The sequence below is a fragment of the Leuciscus leuciscus genome, assembly GCF_965113295.1.
Source record: "Leuciscus leuciscus genome assembly, chromosome: 11".
Lineage (NCBI taxonomy): Eukaryota > Metazoa > Chordata > Actinopteri > Cypriniformes > Leuciscidae > Leuciscus > Leuciscus leuciscus.
Genome location: NC_138735.1, coordinates 34121882 through 34139838, shown reverse-complemented (window position 1 = coordinate 34139838; position 17957 = coordinate 34121882). Strand labels below are relative to the sequence as shown.

General features: G+C 39.2%; 1 protein-coding gene and 1 long non-coding RNA gene across 4 annotated transcripts in view; both read right to left on the bottom strand.

Annotated features, from left to right (window-relative positions):
• Positions 1 to 17957, bottom strand: part of arhgap28 (Rho GTPase activating protein 28) — a 39862-nt gene that overhangs the window by 1623 nt on the left and 20282 nt on the right. For all 3 annotated transcript variants that reach the window (XM_082184744.1, XM_082184745.1, XM_082184746.1), the window contains exons 3-14: positions 17668 to 17888; positions 16355 to 16427; positions 15482 to 15654; positions 13967 to 14132; positions 12929 to 13020; positions 11679 to 11756; positions 6647 to 6806; positions 5723 to 5805; positions 3599 to 3796; positions 2166 to 2300; positions 246 to 373; positions 101 to 165 (exon numbers count right to left, since the gene is read on the bottom strand). In XM_082184744.1, the coding sequence (XP_082040870.1) occupies positions 101 to 165; positions 246 to 373; positions 2166 to 2300; positions 3599 to 3796; positions 5723 to 5805; positions 6647 to 6806; positions 11679 to 11756; positions 12929 to 13020; positions 13967 to 14132; positions 15482 to 15654; positions 16355 to 16427; positions 17668 to 17888 (1572 nt within the window). The remainder of the gene's footprint in view (positions 1 to 100; positions 166 to 245; positions 374 to 2165; positions 2301 to 3598; positions 3797 to 5722; positions 5806 to 6646; positions 6807 to 11678; positions 11757 to 12928; positions 13021 to 13966; positions 14133 to 15481; positions 15655 to 16354; positions 16428 to 17667; positions 17889 to 17957) is intronic.
• On the bottom strand, positions 14412 to 15474 carry LOC309509836. The gene is made up of 2 exons (XR_014210084.1): positions 14913 to 15474; positions 14412 to 14760 (listed from the first exon to the last, which is right to left on the bottom strand). It is a non-coding gene; the product is annotated as an uncharacterized lncRNA (long non-coding RNA).

Here is a 17957-nt window from a genome sequence, read left to right as displayed (position 1 = left end):
CTTCAGATTAATGCTTCAGTTATTCACTCACTTACTGATAATATGTCATATAATAATTACTATTTATTATTCACTAATATAATGGCACTGATCGACTCACCGATGTTTCCTCCCACCTCGAACAGACACTGTCTCTGTCGTCGACTACCGCTTCGCGACCCGCGCCTGTAATCGACAGTGATTGGTTAACACCATCGGTTGGTTGGGTCATGTGACCCGTGTGTGTACTGACGTGGTTCACTAACCCGTTCTCGATGTCGAAGCGTGCCGTGATGTCTCTGGCCTTCATCTCGCAGCTCAACTGAATCGCCATCGAAACCTTAGCGTGAAGCGGCGCGTGAACTCTGATGACTCCGTCACGGAGATCAGTGACCTGAGGAACACACACACACAGACTTTATTATGTTATTATTAATAGTAGGGGTGTCACAATAGATCGCAATACAAAAATGCAACAGTATGTATCGTGGATAGATAAAAATTACTGTGTGATAAAGAAGTTTTCAGAGTTTTAGTGTTAGTACTACATTAAACTACTATGTATTATGTTCAAAATAATGTATAATGCAATGGGGGAATATTTGTGTAAAAAGTGTCTTACATTATTTTAAATATATCTAGTCAGTGACAGAGATCAAGCATATTCATCTACAATAATTCAGTATTTTCAGCTTCAGAATCATGAATATTGTTATTCTGGAGTCTCTATTGTCCTGTGCTTTGGGTTTCAGCACCAAGTCCAAGACTATTCATTTACACACACAATGTAATATCAAATTTAGCATTTTAATCAACAGTACATTTTTTGTTAATCTTTTATCATATGTCTTTTATATGGAGTATCCCAATGTTTGTTTACACACTCAGTGCAAGTTACATGTGTTTCGCCAGTAGGTGGCGCCAAATGACGTCTTTGTGAGTGAGTAGTAGTACATTCAGCTAATTCGCTCAAAAACTCTTGATTAATTTAGGAACTTAACAAGGTTGACATTATTTTAATAATTACTTTATTGTTACTTTTTTGTATCTTTTTTAAATTATAATTATTTTTGAACATCACCTTATAAGGCTCAACTGTCGAGCAACGCGTCACCGAGGAAATTACGCGCCAATATCGATCAGCACTGACTGACTGACTGACTGACGTCACGTGAAATCAGCGCCAAAAGGATGTTCCCCAGTGTCACGATGCTTTATTTCACGACTTTATGGCTGAACCTGGAGAATAAAAGCTCTAACAGACGAAGGTAATCGCACACGCTCAGTTTATCTCTCTCTTTCTCTCATACTCTATATAATAAGCTACTACAGTGCTGTAACTACAACTAGCCCACGCCGTCGTTCTGAATGACTTTACGTTAACGGAGAAAAGTTAATTAGTAACGGATCTGTTTACTATCAACGGCACATTTGAATCGTAGTAATCCATCTGAATAGATTCATATCGGCTGATGTAAGTGATGTTTGAGGCGCTCAAGTTAAAATATGTAATATACATTTTAATGTGACATAAGTAAACGCCTATAGATGCCATTCGGCCGCTCGGGATACGTCAGCGCGTCCGCCATCTTAGATTTTTCAACATTTCAGACGCTGTACAAATCATAAAATCTCGTTCTGTATAAACGGCCACATCATAATATTAGGATACACCAGAAATTCTCCAATGTTTTCATCAGCGCGTATGAACTCAAATATGTACTTGAAGTCCTTCTGAGATTTTAAGTTAATTCAATAATTTAACAACACAATCACGTTCACGCAATGTTATTTTAGCATCATTTAGATGCTGTTTTAGATACTGTTTTGTATGTATATTGACACACACACACACACACATACATATATATTATATAAACGCAAACCTTTATGTTAGATACGATTAATCGATTTAACAGCACTAACTTTGTTATGAATTTATATTATGGTTAATTAATCGTTTTTATTCATTTTATTTCAATTTTAGTATAATTTAGTGCTTAAAGTGAAACTAAATGTTGCCAAAAAATTTATTAGTTCAGTTAAGTTAACTTTCAGTTTCAGTTAACTTTCATTTTATTCCAAATGTTTTTTAGTTTTTTTAATGGTTTTGGTTAGCTATAATATCCCTGGTTCACGACACTTATCCAAACAAGGAATGAAGGTTCAGTCCCATGAGCACTCACCTCGCTGCGGTCTCGGTCCTTCTCCACGTTCCATCTCCTCAATAGTCTGCGTTTGGTTTTCTCTGAGGTCGGTGTTTTCTTGCCCATGGCGGCTTCGTTCATTTTTCTGACGTGGGAGATCAGGAAACACGGGACCTGCGGATACGAGTATCAGACGTCAGCGACTCAAAGACATATTCATGAGCCCAGCTGATTTCTGAATATCAAGCGAAAACATGGTTAATGTAGCTTTCAGATGCTCACCGTCCACAGCATGTCCTGATGGCTAATGTTTTTTGGATTTTACTACAGTAACACCATATTTTCTGGACTTTTACCACAATAACACCATGTTTTCTGAACATTTACAACAGCAACACCATGTTTTCCGGACTTTTACTGCAGGAACACCATATTTTCTGGACATTTACTACAGCAACACCATGTTTTCCAGGCTTTAACTACAGTAACACCATGTTTTCCGGACTTTTACTACAGTAACACCATGTTTTCTGGACATTTACCACAATAACACCATGTTTTCCAGGCTTTTACCACAATAACACCATATTTTCTGGACTTTAACTACAGTAACACCATGTTTTCTGGACATTTACCACAGCAACACCATGTTTTCCAGGCTTTTACCACAATAACACCATGTTTTCCAGGCTTTTACCACAATAACACCATATTTTCTGGACATTTACCACAGTAACACCATATTTTCCAGTTTTTTACCACAATAACACCATGTTTTCCAGGCTTTTACCACAATAACACCATATTTTCTGGACTTTTACTACAGTAACACCATATTTTCCAGGCTTTTACCACAAGAACACCATATTTTCTGGACTTTTACTACGGTGACACCATGTTTCCAGGCTTTTACTACAGTGACACCATGTTTCCAGGCTTTTACTACAGTGACACCATGTTTCCAGGCTTTTACTACAGTGACACCATGTTTCCAGGCTTTTACTACAGTGACACCATATTTTCCAGGCTTTTACTACAGTGACACCATGTTTCCAGGCTTTTACTACAGTGACACCAATTTACTACAGTGACACCATGTTTCCAGGCTTTTACTACAGTGACACCATGTTTCCAGGCTTTTACTACAGTGACACCATGTTTCCAGGCTTTTACTACAGTGACACCATGTTTCCAGGCTTTTACTACAGTGACACCATATTTTCCAGGCTTTTACCACAAGAACACCATGTTTTCTGGACTTTTACTACAGTGACACCATGTTTCCAGGCTTTTACTACAGTGACACCATGTTTCCAGGCTTTTACTACAGTGACACCATGTTTCCAGGCTTTTACTACAGTGACACCATGTTTTCCAGGCTTTTACTACAGTAACACCACGGTTTCCACACTTTTTTTGAATATTTCTGGATATGAAGCGATCCCGTGGCTCATGTAGCTGCAGATGCTCACCGTCCACAGCAGGTCCTGATGGGTAATGAGGAGACGCACGAGTTGGGCGGCAGCAACGGCGACCTGCATCTCCTCCTGTTTGGCGTTCTTCCCGCGGAAAGTGAAGAGATTTGGTGCTACGATCATGGAGACGTTCCACAGACTCATGCGGTTCGTCGCCTCGTACGCCACCACCTTTCTCAGGAACTCCAGAAAAGCCTGAGAACAAACACCGCAAACATCATCAGGTTTATATTACTACAGAATACCAACTAACTCCAAACAGGAGTTTTCTCTGGAAACATGCATAAGTTTGACTCGCGCTTCATTCTCTCGAGTCGAACCCGTGACCTCTGCTGACGTCTCCTGCATCTGTACTGCGTTTTCAGCAGATTTCAGCAGGAACAGAATCTCCACATGAGAATATGGGCACCAAACATGACGTCAAACAAGCCTGATTCTCTCTCACGTCTGTGTGTGTGTGTGCGTGTGTGTGTGTGTGTGTGTGTGTGTGTGTGTGTGTGTGTGTGTGTGTGTGTCATCACAGATTAATGCCGCTCGTCCGACCGGTTCATCAACTTCATCTGAGAACATGCTCATTTAAACACACACTCAGTTCTCTAAAGAGGGACATTCCATAGACTCGTACTGTTTTATTTACACTAAACTACAGACTATTTAAAATGTATTTTATTCTGTCTTAACTTCTATAGATCTGGTTTTTATGAATGCCAGGTTTTGTCAGATTTAGCTCATGTCTGGGGAGAAATCTGACCTTAAAGAAGCAGTTCTCAAGCTTTTAAATAAGCTGAAAATGAAGATGTAAGCTCAAATCATATTTCTCATTTTAACAGCCATTTGTTGTGTTTTATACGTGTTTCTCCTGATCCTGGATATAATGTTCTGTGAGCAAATTCATTCATTTCATTTCATTTCAAGCTCCATAATAGGTTTTTGGCTATTGTGAGTAAAAACTAATTCTAAAAACCACAAACTATAATTTATCATTGGAAATAAAACTGTGAGCAAGTGTTATTTGATTTTAGTATCATTGAGATACTATTATATATGTTTTTTATATTTTAAATTAGGTTTATATATTTGAATTTTCTGTTTCCATTTTAATTTTAGTTTAAAAAAAAGAATTTGTTGTGTTTCTATTAATTATTGCTTTTTGTTAAATATGTCCATATTGTTTTTATTCATTTATATTTCAGTTTTAGTTTTAGTTATTTTAATATATTAAGTTAATCTAAATGAAAATGGGAAATGTTGCTTTGGCAACTGTTTTATTATTATTATTTTATTTCAGTTAACATTATATTTCAAGTAACGGAAATGTTTTTATGGTTTTAGTTAACTACAATAATGAATAATGGAACTTAATTATTTATAATTATATTATTTAAAATTACCGCCAGTCATAGTTTTAGTAAATAAACGGTTTGAAAATGTCATTATAGCAGAAGTATCATAAATACATTGAGGGTCTTTTATTGTCTTTGAAAATTAGTGGTGTTGGAGTCAAAAAGCCTTAAATGATAGTTATTTATTAGGGGTGTAACAATATATCATGTCAATATATTACAATACAAAAATTCCACTATATTTATTGTGGCTAGTTCACCCAAAATAAAAATTACTGTGTGAGAAAAAATTCATGTTTTTAGAGTTTTAGTGTCAGAACTACATTAGACTACTATATATAATGTAGAATAATGCAATGTGGGAATATTTATGGCTCCTGATAATGACAAATATCTGATGTTCCCAGTAAAAAGTGTCCGACATTATTTTAAATATATCTAGTCAGTGACAGATCAAGCATATTCATCTACAATAATTCAGTATTTTCAGCTTCAGAATCATGAATATTGTTATTCTGGAGTCTCTATTGTCCTGTGCTTTGGGTTTCAGCACCAAGTCCAAGACTATTCATTTACACACCAATGTAATATCAAATTTAGCATTTTAATCAACATAAAAAATGTTGTTTACCATTTATCATATGTCTTGGAGTATCGCAATAATATGGTATTGTGAGTTCAGTATCGGGATATGTATCGAATCGTGACATGAGGGGATCGGTACACCCGTATTATTGAGCTGATGATCTTCATAAACAGTGTGTGGAGATGAACAGACCTTCAGCGTGTCTCTGTTGGCTTCGGGAAGCAGCATGATGAGGAGATGAAGAGCCTGGAACTGGTGTTTGGCTGATGAGATACCTGACACACAGATGGAGAGAGAGAGAGATGAGTGACGTGACTCAGAACAGACACTAGCCGCGTTTCCTTTACCCTTCAAATTGCACAAATTGAAATTGCGAATTGAAAATACGCTCAATGGAAAAATTGTGCAAATTGAAAATGCGAATTGAAAATACGCTCAATGGAAAAATTGTGCAAATTGAAAATGCGAATTGAAAATACGCTCAATGGAAAAATTGCGTGAAAAATTCCCATATATCGCTAAAAAAGTTGTTATACTCGCATGAGGTGTTTTTCAGGCAGTTCGAAAAAGGAATATTTCGCAAAACTGAGATGGAAACAGTTTTTGCGCAATTACAGGTCACCTGACGAACGAGAAATGTATCATTCTTTAAAGAAGGCGCGGTGTGTGTGGACAGAAGACAAGACAGAGTTCTTTATTAAACTCATAAAAGCCAAGAGTATTACAGGAATAGCTACTGGATTCTAAACTACAAAGAAATGCCACAATCAAGAGCTTGAAGCAGATATTAATGCTATCAATTATTTATGCTAATCATTCATGCCTGGAAAACACGCCTACGTCTCCCTCGGTTAAAAATAAAACTGCGGTGGCTGCTGGGATATATGTAAATCTACCAACATCCGTTGCTATAATTGTTGGAATGACTCATCAAGAGAGGAAAACATTATGTTTTAGTCATATAACATCGGCTAATGGAAACGTGGTCATTTCGCAATAGTTTATTATCAACATTTAGAAAATATCGCAAAAGTTTGGCGCAAATCTGTAATGGAAAAGTGGCTACTGGTGGACTCGTGTGTGTGTGTGTGTGTGTGTGTGTGTGTTCAGACTCACTCTGAGCCGCTGTGAACGCTGGCAGATGCTGTTGGGTTAGCAGAGGATACGGCAGCTCACGGATGAACATCTTCAACAAACCCGCCGCATCGTTCTGACGCACCTGATCCCAGTCGAAGCGATCCTCGTAGAACTTCAGCTCCAGCTCCTGACGCAGGTGCTGTGGAGGACAAACAAGTCAAGTCAAGTTTATTTGTATAGCGCTTTTCACAATACAGATTGCATCAAAGCAGCTTCACAGTATTAAATTAAAATAATACAACAAAGTTTGTTTCAAGAGGAATTTATTGATTGATAAAATTAAATTAAATATCCCCAAAATATCCCCAACTGAGCAAGCCAAAGGCAACAGTGGCAAGGAACCGAAAAACTCCATCAAGTGACCTAATGGTGTCCTAAAACTCCATCAGGTGCCTTAATGGAGAAAAAAAAACTTGGGAGAACCCAGGCTCAGTCGGGGGCCAGTTCTCCTCTGGCATTGGATAGAGGCCGGATTGTAGTTTGAACTGTAGGATTATATGAATGCCTGGCTGAAGAGATGCGACTTTAATCTAGTTTTAAACTGGGAGAGCGAGTCTGAGCAACGAACAGTATCAGGAAGACTATTCCAGAGTTTTGGAGCCAAATGTGAAAATGCTCTCCCTCCTTTGGTGGTTCTGGATATCCTAGGTATGACCAAAAGCCTTGAATTTAGTGATCTCAAAGAGCGCGATGGATTATAGGGCGATAGAAGATCCGTTAAATAGACTGGAGCTAAGCCGTTTAGGGCTTTATAAGTCAGTAGCAATACCTTGTAATTAATACGGAACTTTATAGGTAACCAATGCAATGATGATAAAATCGGTGTTATATGATCATATTTTCTTGATCTCGTAAGAACTCTAGCGGCGGCATTTTGGACTAACTGTAGCTTGTTTATTGAGGATGCAGGACAACCAGCTAATAAAGCATTACAGTAATCCAGTCTCGAGGTCATGAATGCATGAACTAACTTTTCTGCATCAGAAACTGATAGCATATTACGTAGCTTAGCAATGTTTCTAAGGTGGAAAAAGGCTGTTTTTGTAACATAAGAAATATGATTTTCAAAAGACAGGTTGCAATCGAGTATAACACCCAGGTCTTTTACTGTAGAGGATAAAGTAACAGGACATCCTATGATGTTAAAGTTGTATTGTGCGAGGTTTTGTGGGCGGTTTTTTGAACCGATAAGTATTACCTCTGTCTTGTCTGGATTTAATAAAAGAAAATTACGCGTCATCCAATCTTTTATATCTTTAACACACTCTGTCAATTTGGAAAATGTAGCGTTTTCATCCGGCCGTGATGAAATATATATTTGAGTGTCATCAGCATAACAATGGAAACTAATTCCATGTTTCCTTATAATATTTCCAAGTGGCATCATATATATTGAAAATAACAGAGGGCCTAATACAGATCCCTGCGGCACTCCATAGTTTACTGGAGTTATGATCGATTTTTCTCCATTTAAATAGACAAAATGGTAGCGGTCAGATAGGTATGATTTGAACCAGCTTAGTGCTTGTCCTTGAACACCAGTATAATTTTGTAGTCGATCTAAGAGTATTGTGTGATCTATAGTATCGAACGCAGCACTAAGATCAAGTAAAACTAGTATTGAGATACAGCCTTGGTCAGAAGCTAAAAGTAAATCATTTGTGATTTTAACGAGCGCAGTTTCAGTGCTATGATGCGGTCTGAATCCAGACTGAAACTTTTCATAGATCTCATTTTGTTGCAAGAAAGAGCCCAGTTGAGCGGACACCACTTTTTCTAATATTTTAGACATAAATGGAAGATTTGAAATGGGTCTATAATTTGCTAGATTATTATGATCTAATTGTGGTTTCTTAATGAGAGGTTTTATAACTGCCAGTTTAAATGTTCTTGGAACATGACCTAAAGATAAAGACGAGTTAATAATATTGAGGAGAGGCTCTTCCACTACAGATAACACTTCTTTCAGTAGTTTAGTTGGTATAGGATCTAATAAACATGTTGTTGTTTTAGATGAGGTGATAAGTTTATTTAACTCTTTTTGTTCTATAGTTGTAAAGCACTGTAATTGTTCTTTCGGGGTGATAATTGAAGCTGAATTGTAAGGCGCGATTGAAGATTGAACGTTTATAATTGTGGTTCTGATGCTTTCTATTTTCTCAGTGAAGAAGTTCATGAAATCATTACTACTGAACTGTAACGGGATATTTTGTTCGGGTGACGTCTGTTTATTTGTTAGTTTAGCCACGGTGTTAAATAGAAACCTTGGATTGTTTTGGTTGTTTTCTATTAGTTTGCGGAGGTGCTCAGCCCTGGCAGCTTTTAGGGCCTTTTTATAACGTGACATACTGTCTTTCCACGCGATTCTAAAGACCTCTAAATTAGTTTGTTTCCATTTACGCTCTAAAATACGGGTTTCTCTCTTTAAAACATGCGTAGTATTGTTATACCATGGTGCTTTATTTTTCTCTCTGACCTTTTTTAATTTAATAGGTGCAACCACATCCAATGTTCTAGAGAGAATGGTGCTCATAGTGCTAGTTAGTTCTTCTAGTTCATCTGTTTGTTTGGGTTCAGGCAGCAGCTGAGACAGATTAGATAAGCAATTTGAGAAATTATCTATGGTGGATGGGAGGATTGTTCTGCCTGGTTGATAACGCGACGCCGCATGACATATTACAGCAGTACGTAATATGCAAGTTACCATGTAGTGATCAGTGACTTCATCACTTTGTGGAATGATATCTATATCGGTTGGATCGGTTCCGTGTGATATAATTAAATCGAGTGTATGATTAAGACGATGAGTTGGTCCGGTGACGTTTTGCTTGACCCCAAATGAATTTAATAAATCTGTAAACGCAGCTCCTAACGCATCATTTGGATTATCTACATGTATGTTAAAATCTCCAACAATTAATGCTTTATCGACATTGACTAATAGGTCTGAGAGAAAATCTGCAAACTCTTTTAGGAAATCAGCGTAAGGCCCTGGCGGTCTATATACGGTAGCCAAGGCTAGAGATAATAGGGATGTTTTTCTAACATCTAAGAGCGTAACATTTAGTACAAGTACTTCAAATGAAATAAACTTATAACCCGTTTTCTGAGTAACATTTAGAATATCTTTATAAATGGTTGCAACACCTCCGCCACGGCCAATCAGACGGGGCTCATGCTTATAACAGTATCCAGGAGGAGTAGACTCATTAATACCGAAATAATCATTTGGTTTAAGCCAGGTTTCAGTAAGGCAAAGTACATCGAAGCTATTATCTGTGACTATTTCATTTACAATAACTGCCTTAGGTGTGAGTGATCTAATGTTTAGAAGACCTAGCTTTAGAAATAGTTTTTGTTTACTAATAGCAACATTTTCTGTTTTAATAACAATTAGATTTTTCCTAGATCCTGCATTAGATTTATTATTTGATCTCACTAAACGAGGAATAGACACGGTTTCTATGCAATGTTCTACACTAGTATTTATATCAGTTGAATTGGTGCAGCAGAGACTATGATTTGGACTTTTGGTTACTAGTCAAAGGGTATTTAACATTTTGGAGATGTTATCTGACAGAAGATCCGCTCCGAATCTGCTTGGGTGTAAGCCATCAGCACGGAAAAGCCTAGGACGCTCCCAAAACAGATTCCAATTATTTACAAAGAGCAGTTTCTGCTCATTGCACCATGACATTAACCATTCATTTAGCGCAAATAATCTGCTGAACTTTTCATGCCCTAGTCGGTACGTGGGAAGCGGTCCTGACACAATGATCGTTGTTTCAGGCGATGTGCTGCGTACCGTATCGATTAGATTCCTGAAGTCTTTCTTCAGAATCTCCGTCTGGCGCAGCCTGATGTCGTTCACTCCCGCGTGCAGGACCACAGTTCCGACGCGCTCGTCACCGTTCAGGATCTCGGGAACGCGAGCAGCGATTTCAGAAACACGAGCACCAGGGAAGCAGTGACTTTGCACCTTACTTTTACCTAACGTAGCGTGTACGTGCCGAACGATGGAATCGCCGATGATCACAGCATCGCGTTCTGTTTCGCGTAGAGGGGAGAAGCGGTTTTGTGTCGATAACTCGAAAACCGGGAGGGTCGGAGAAAGTCTTGGTCTAAACCTGACTCGCGTCTTCCGCTGCGGAACCACCCAGGCTTCGTGGTGGCGTGTTGGAGCCGGAGTGAACGAGACCATGGCTGATTGCGACCGATGCTGAGGAACGCACGGAGTAGACGCGGTCGGAGTCAGCGGGTTAGTAACGTTAAACACTGATTTGTGTGCGTCGGCGCGTGATGTTTCAAGAGCCAAACACCGGTCTCTCAGCTCGGCCTGTCTCAATAAAAGGTTGTGGATCTGTTTCTCAACAGCTTCCAGCTCAGACTGCAGTGCGTGAAGCTCAAATGTGTCCTCACCTGCACCAAGCGGTAGACTACTTACAAACACATGCATTTAGGAATGTTAGGAATGTTTAAGGCCAGACAAGAAATTTGTTGAGGTCATTTTGTAAAGGATTACACGCCTGCGCACATATTCAAACGCGCATAACTATAGACTAAACCCGTAATACGCATGTGCGCGCCGTCAGCGTTTTCACAGATTCGCGTTTTTGAAGTTTACGCAGAGATGATGAGGCTTTACATTTTTTTTTTTACATTTCTCAAAACTAACTTTATCTGGACAATAACTTTATTCTAGATCTGCTATAAAGCCTAAACAATCTCTGTTACTGTAATCTCCTGTTATCACTGTAAAGCTGCTGTGAAACGCTCTATATTGTTAAAGCGCTGTATAAATGCAGGAGACTTGACTTGACATGACATGAAACCAGCAGGAGTTACTCGTGGCCAAATTCATCAGTTGATGAACCGGTCAAATAACACTGAATTAAAATTAAATTAAAGCTGGAATCAGTGGGAGAAATCCAGGTCAGATGCTTTACGGATGTTTTACTGAGCAAAACAACACAAATACTGTGTTCCTCTGGAGTGATGATGGATTATTTACCTTCACTCTGGATGCTGATCCCGGGACCCTGAGGATTCCCTCCGTCTGTAACCCCGTCTGCTCCAGTTTAGACAACAACTGAAAACAGAAACATAATCATTATCACATGAGACACACAAACACTTGTGCTGGGTATTAACATGGCTTTCTGGACATTGACTACAGAAACACCATGTTTTCCAGACTTTTACTATAGTAACACCATGTTTTCCCAGCATTTACTACAGCAAAACAATGTTTTCCAGGCTTTTACTACAGTAACACCATGTTTTCCAGACTTTTCCTACAGTAACACCAAGTTTTCCAGGCTTTTCCTACAGTAACACCAAGTTTTCCAGGCTTTTACTAAAGAAACACCATGTTTTCCGGGCTTTTACTACAGAAACGCCATGTTTTCCAGGCTTTTCCTACAGTAACACCATGTTTTCCAGACTTTTCCTACAGTAACACCATGTTTTCCAGACTTTTCCTACAGTAATACCAAGTTTTCCAGACTTTAACTACAGTAATACCATGTTTTCCAGGCTTTTACTAAAGAAACGCCATGTTTTCTGGACATTTACTACAGCAACACCATGTTTTCCAGGCTTTTACTACAGTAACACCATGTTTTCTGGACATTCACCATGGTAACGCCATGTCTTCCACAATAACGCCATGTTTTGTAGGCATCTACTATGGTAACACCTTAAGTTTTCTACATGTACCATGGTAACAACAAAACTGTTGTTTTCTGACAGAGATGATTGAGATTCCAGCTCATTCAGACACACAGAGTGTCTTTATCAGATAAGAGATCAGGACTCATCAGCTGTCAACGCTGCATTTCTGCTTCTCTACACACTGACAGTGTTGCACTGTGGGAAGAATCTCCTAGCGAGCAGAGTCACTCCTGACCGTTTATTAAAGCGTCTATTTTAATCCTGTTTGTAAGTGTTCCCTCAGTAAATCCCTCAAGCGCCTGAAGGGGTGAAGCAGAGAAACAATAAACGGCCTTCCTCATTCCACTTAAACACAGAGACATCGAGGTCAAGACAGCCGTGTAAAGCAAACCAGAGCACTTCTGGCCACCGCCTTTGTTTTTTGGAAAAGCGAGAGGAGCGTGGGCCGCCAGGTCAGGATAATGTGAGATAGCGAGAAGTGCTGACTAGGAACTTTCCGGAAAAGCCTGCGCTCACAATCTTGATCACAACATTCCAGTGTCTCAACCTCGTTTCTAACAACCGAAGAGGGAAAGAAGAGCCACGTACCTTCCTGAAAACCAGAGGAACTCTGGAGCCGGGATATTTCTTCTGGTCGTTTTCCAGCAGCGTAGTGAGAGGAACGCCGAATATCCCGCTGTCTGTGGGAAAGAAGCGACAGCGTTATTAGCAGCGCTGCCCTGGAGTAAAGATGTTCCTAGTCGACTAGTAGGCCTAGTCGTTCATGTAAGCCATTGGTCGACTAATCGCACGTTTATATTAATAAGTCAAAAATCATAATAATGCGTCTTTAATTGCCTATATAATATACGTATGCCCTAATCAGCGCACCGGCAAACATAATGATTATGAATAACAGAATGAGACTGTCTAAACATTTTATAATTTATTGGTAATGTTTTCTGCAGCGATGCCGACCCGTCATATATGCACGTTTCATACGGATTACATAATCTGAGAATATTTATTTTCCATTGGAATCTGTTCATTCAAATGTAGACATGTCAAGCTTTCTATAGATATATTTCTCATGTCTGTGAGGCGAGTATATGCCGAGCTTCTGTTCATTTATGAGACGCGCTCAAATTCAAGACCGAGTCGACAGAAAGCGCCATTATTTTACAAAAACACGTTTGCAGATAGATGCACTTTTATGATGAATAGATGCACTTTTATAATGAATAGATGCACTTTTATGATGGATAGATGCACTTTTATGATGAATAGATGCACTTTTATAATGAATAGATGCACTTTTATGATGGATAGATGCACTTTTATAATGAATAGATGCACTTTTATGATGGATAGATGCACTTATGATGGATAGATGCACTTTTATGATGGATAGATCCACTTATGATGGACTTCAGAACAGAAACAGCCATTCACTGCCATTATAAAGCTTGGAAGAGCCAGGACATATTTTAATATAACTCTGATTGTGTTCGTCTGAAAGAAGAGTGTCATATACACCTAGGATGGCTTGAGGGAGAGTAAATCATGGGCTTATTTAAATTTTTGGGTGAACTATCCCTTTAAGAGTCAGTTTCACGTGGTTTCTGAGTCTGGGTGATTGAGACGCACCTCGAGCTTTGCTGCGCTCCACACGGTTCCTCTTCATCTCGATGCCCATGATGTCGTAGAATGTGGTCAGTTCGATCAGAGAGATGTATCCGATCTTCCTGATGTCCTCCGACGACAGATCGTTCACCCGCGTCACACCCTGTCTGGGCCTCACTGTCTGAAAACCCTGAAGAACACACACCACAAACCTCATTACACCACAGCATCTGATCTGACCTCACCATCCAAAATGCTTTCAGTAAATGCTGCGTTTTTGTTTCAAGCAACAGAAGGGTAAACACTTCCGGTAAATGCGCATTTCTTTCCCATTTTCTTTCCTGTGATGACATGGTTAGGGTTTAGTTTGTTTTATTTGGAGCTGATATGCACACGTTTGGGCTCAGTCAGAAATTAATACTTTTATTCAGGAAGGGCGCATTAAAATTGGTCAAAAGTGACAGTAAAGACTTTCCATTCATCAAAGAATCCTGAAAAATAAAATGTATGATGGTTTCCACAAACATATGAACTATTTTCAACACTGATAATAAACATAAATGTTTCTTGAGCAGCAAATCGTCATATTAGAATGATTTGTGAAGGATCATGTGACACTAAAGACTGGAGAAATTATGCTGAAAATACAGCTTTGATCACAGGAGTAATAAATGACTATTATAAATTCAAATAGAAAACAGCTGTTTCAAATTGTGATAATATTTCACATTTTACTGTATTTTGATCAAATAAATGCAGCCTTGGTGAGCATAAAAACATTTAAAATCTTCATTGGAATGATACAAAACTTGGTAAAACTAGTCCCACTTGTGCTCCTCGCGGTCAAACATGAGCGCATTGGAAATGAATGAGACGAGTTTCCTCTAGTGGAAGCGTTTGGTACTGCAGCCGAACACACTCTCACTGAAAGCTCATTTACTGAGATATCAGGGTAAAATTTTGAAAAAACTTTTTTAGATTTATGCCTTTGATTTTCTTGCAGTTTTAGAGTAAATCGTGATTTTTTTTTTGAAAATATATATTTAATATAAAAATGTAAAAAAAACAAAAAAACATTTTGTGCATTTTTCATAACAATACACGTCAAATTCTGTTACTTTTTTAAAGTTGACTTTTTAAAAACGTTTTCACTTCAGCAATAATCTGCCAAGTGTCGTCTTTGAAAAGAGATCAAACTTCAGTCTGTCGCTCTAAAGCGTTCTAGATTTACCACAGTTTAAGCTGGAACTTTAATTTTCAGGTCTGTGCTCAAAACGTGAATAAATGGATTATAAATACAGCGTAAATATAATTTAGAATTAAAAAAAATCCCCTAAAAACACAAAATATTTAATAAAAAAACATTATCAAACTAAAATATACTACATTAATTTCATTGACAAAAAAAAAAAAGTCGCTCATTTTTTGACAGACACGGTTGAAACTGAAGTGACTCCTCTTTCCTACAGTCTAGTGTCAGATCAGGATCATCTCATGTTGTTTTTAAATGTTAAATAAACTAAACTATCTAATACACACCGGCAAATCCTTGTCGTCTTTACGGATCCTCCTGCAGTCGTGGCATTCCCGGCCCTTCCGATGCGCTCGAGCCGCTTCTGAATACGGGACGTCGAACGCTAACACGATGGGCTCTGACCCGCCGCTCGAGCTCTTACTGTCCGGCGGAGTGAAGCCTGCACACGCTGGAGGAACTGCACACACAAAACATGGACTATTACTTAACCAAACAACATTACAACTCACTAAAACCTCATCTAATCACCAATGAGCTCTGAGCTAAAGCAAAACTAACTAATAATAACTCTAGCTTCTGTTTCTCATCATGTACTGTACATATTATGTGATGTTCCTCATTTGTTAATCACTATGGATAAAAGCATCTGCTAAATTAATACATTTCATACAGTCAAACCAAAACGTATTCAGACATCTTCACATCATCACAGTTTATTCGCTATAGTTTACAAAACGGTAATAAAATATGAGCAGAACTCAGTTGATATTTGACTGGTTTTGTCCGTCCTTCTGTTAGACTGTCTCACACATGAATTATGTTGAATATCTGTCAGCTGTTAAATTTAACTACACAATTAGATAATACCAGTTTAGCTCAACCAATCACCAAGCAATGCTTCATTTTGTTCAGTCTGTGTGTAAAAAGAGCATTAGCAATTAAAGACAAAACACTTCAGCAGAACATGATCAGCTCAAAGTGTCCCAATCATTTTAGTCTCTGTATGAAGAGTTTTTGGGTATAACATGTCACAGTTTGTGTTACATAAATGAACTATAGTGTCCTGCACACACTAGTGAAACACATCACAGATGATCTCTGGTGTCTGAGTAATGTTTGGTTGGACTGTATATCTAGAGGCTCAAACGTTGTCCAACCTTTAGGAGGATTCCACTGGGGAAGTTTGGGAGCGATCTGTCCGTTTGGAGAAATGGGAGGCGTCAGTTCCGACTGTAAGAGAACACAATGACATCATCACACACACACACACACACGAAAGAGCGCTCATGAGGTAAACGTGTTCTGATATGATAAAATAACCCATAATCAATAATTGCGACAGGCCTTTCTACTGTACTTTTTGTAAGTGAAAAGAAATAGCATCCCACATATATTCATCATTTCAGCATGAGTTAGCATGTGTTAGCATGTGTTAGCATGAGTTGCGTATATAATGTCCGGATAGATGATGTCCTGCTGAACACTGGACTTTTGTTGGACTATTTCGGTCCACTGAATCTGTCCTTCATATCCAATCACATTATGAGATATTTCAGCTGTCAGAGCAGCTGACCGTTACTCACCACTGACTCACCCTGAACACTCGTGTGCCGTCTGTCTGTCTGTCTGTGTGTGTGTCTGTCTGTCTGTGTGTCTGTCTGTGTCCGTCCATCTGACTGTCTGTCTGTTTATCTGTCTGTCTGTCTGTCTGTCTGACCACATTTTTGTGTCACAATTCTCCCACGATTCTGAATAGACAACTAAACAAAATAACGTGTAATTCACTAGAGGTTCTGACAAAATGCAGTCAATTTATAAAATATATTTATTTTGAATGAATTCTCCGCCTCCAGTTTTAAAACCACGCCCACATCTCAACATCCAATCAACAACCGATGCACAGAACCAAGTCCCGCCCTACATTTCCCGATAAACTAACACTCGCATGTACATCACAGTACGAAAGAAAAGGTCTGTCACTTCTTCTGATTCCTCTTGACTTCAGCTCCTCAAAGACACTCAATGACATTTTGTATTGTATTTAAAGCATTTACGAGGTAAGAAGCCAAACTGGGATGTGTCATTTCAGCAGGAATGTGGAAGGTTTGTTGTCTCCTGCTGTCATGAGGCTAATTTTAAACACGTCTGGGGTTTCCTCATGTGTCCCATTCCAGTCTTGGTTATTCTTAGACACATTCACACGCCGGACAACCGGCCACAACAGCTGCGGCAGCAAAGGATCATGGGAAATCATCAAAATGACACGCTTGTGAGAAGACGACACCTTCAAACCTGCAATCGTGTGCTGAGCGGATGGAAGCTCATACTGAATGCTAGGGAGATGCTCTCGAGTTTTGCTACTCTTTTACCTTCATAGGAATCCATTTGATAAACTAGTACTTCCTAGCATTCAGTAGGAGCTTCCATCCGCCCGATTGCAGGTCGCCTTCATGGATTGGCTTGCGCTCACCGAGGCGTCTGGCATGGAGAAGACGTCCCGCACGTGTCTCATGGGTTGTCGGTTCCTCTTGCGCAGTGTTTGCGTGTAGTTATCGACCCGCTTCTTCACCATAGCGGCCTGTGATCGCGTGAGCGTGGAGAGAAGAGCCTCGGCCGGGCCGTCGCTCTGAGTTCCCGTCACCAGCGTGCTAAGCCCCGCCTCCTGGAGCCACGCCTCCTCAAGCTCCGCCTCTGAACCAATCACACACACACACGAATTAGAATGCAGAATCACATGATGTAAAAATGATGATGGCAAGC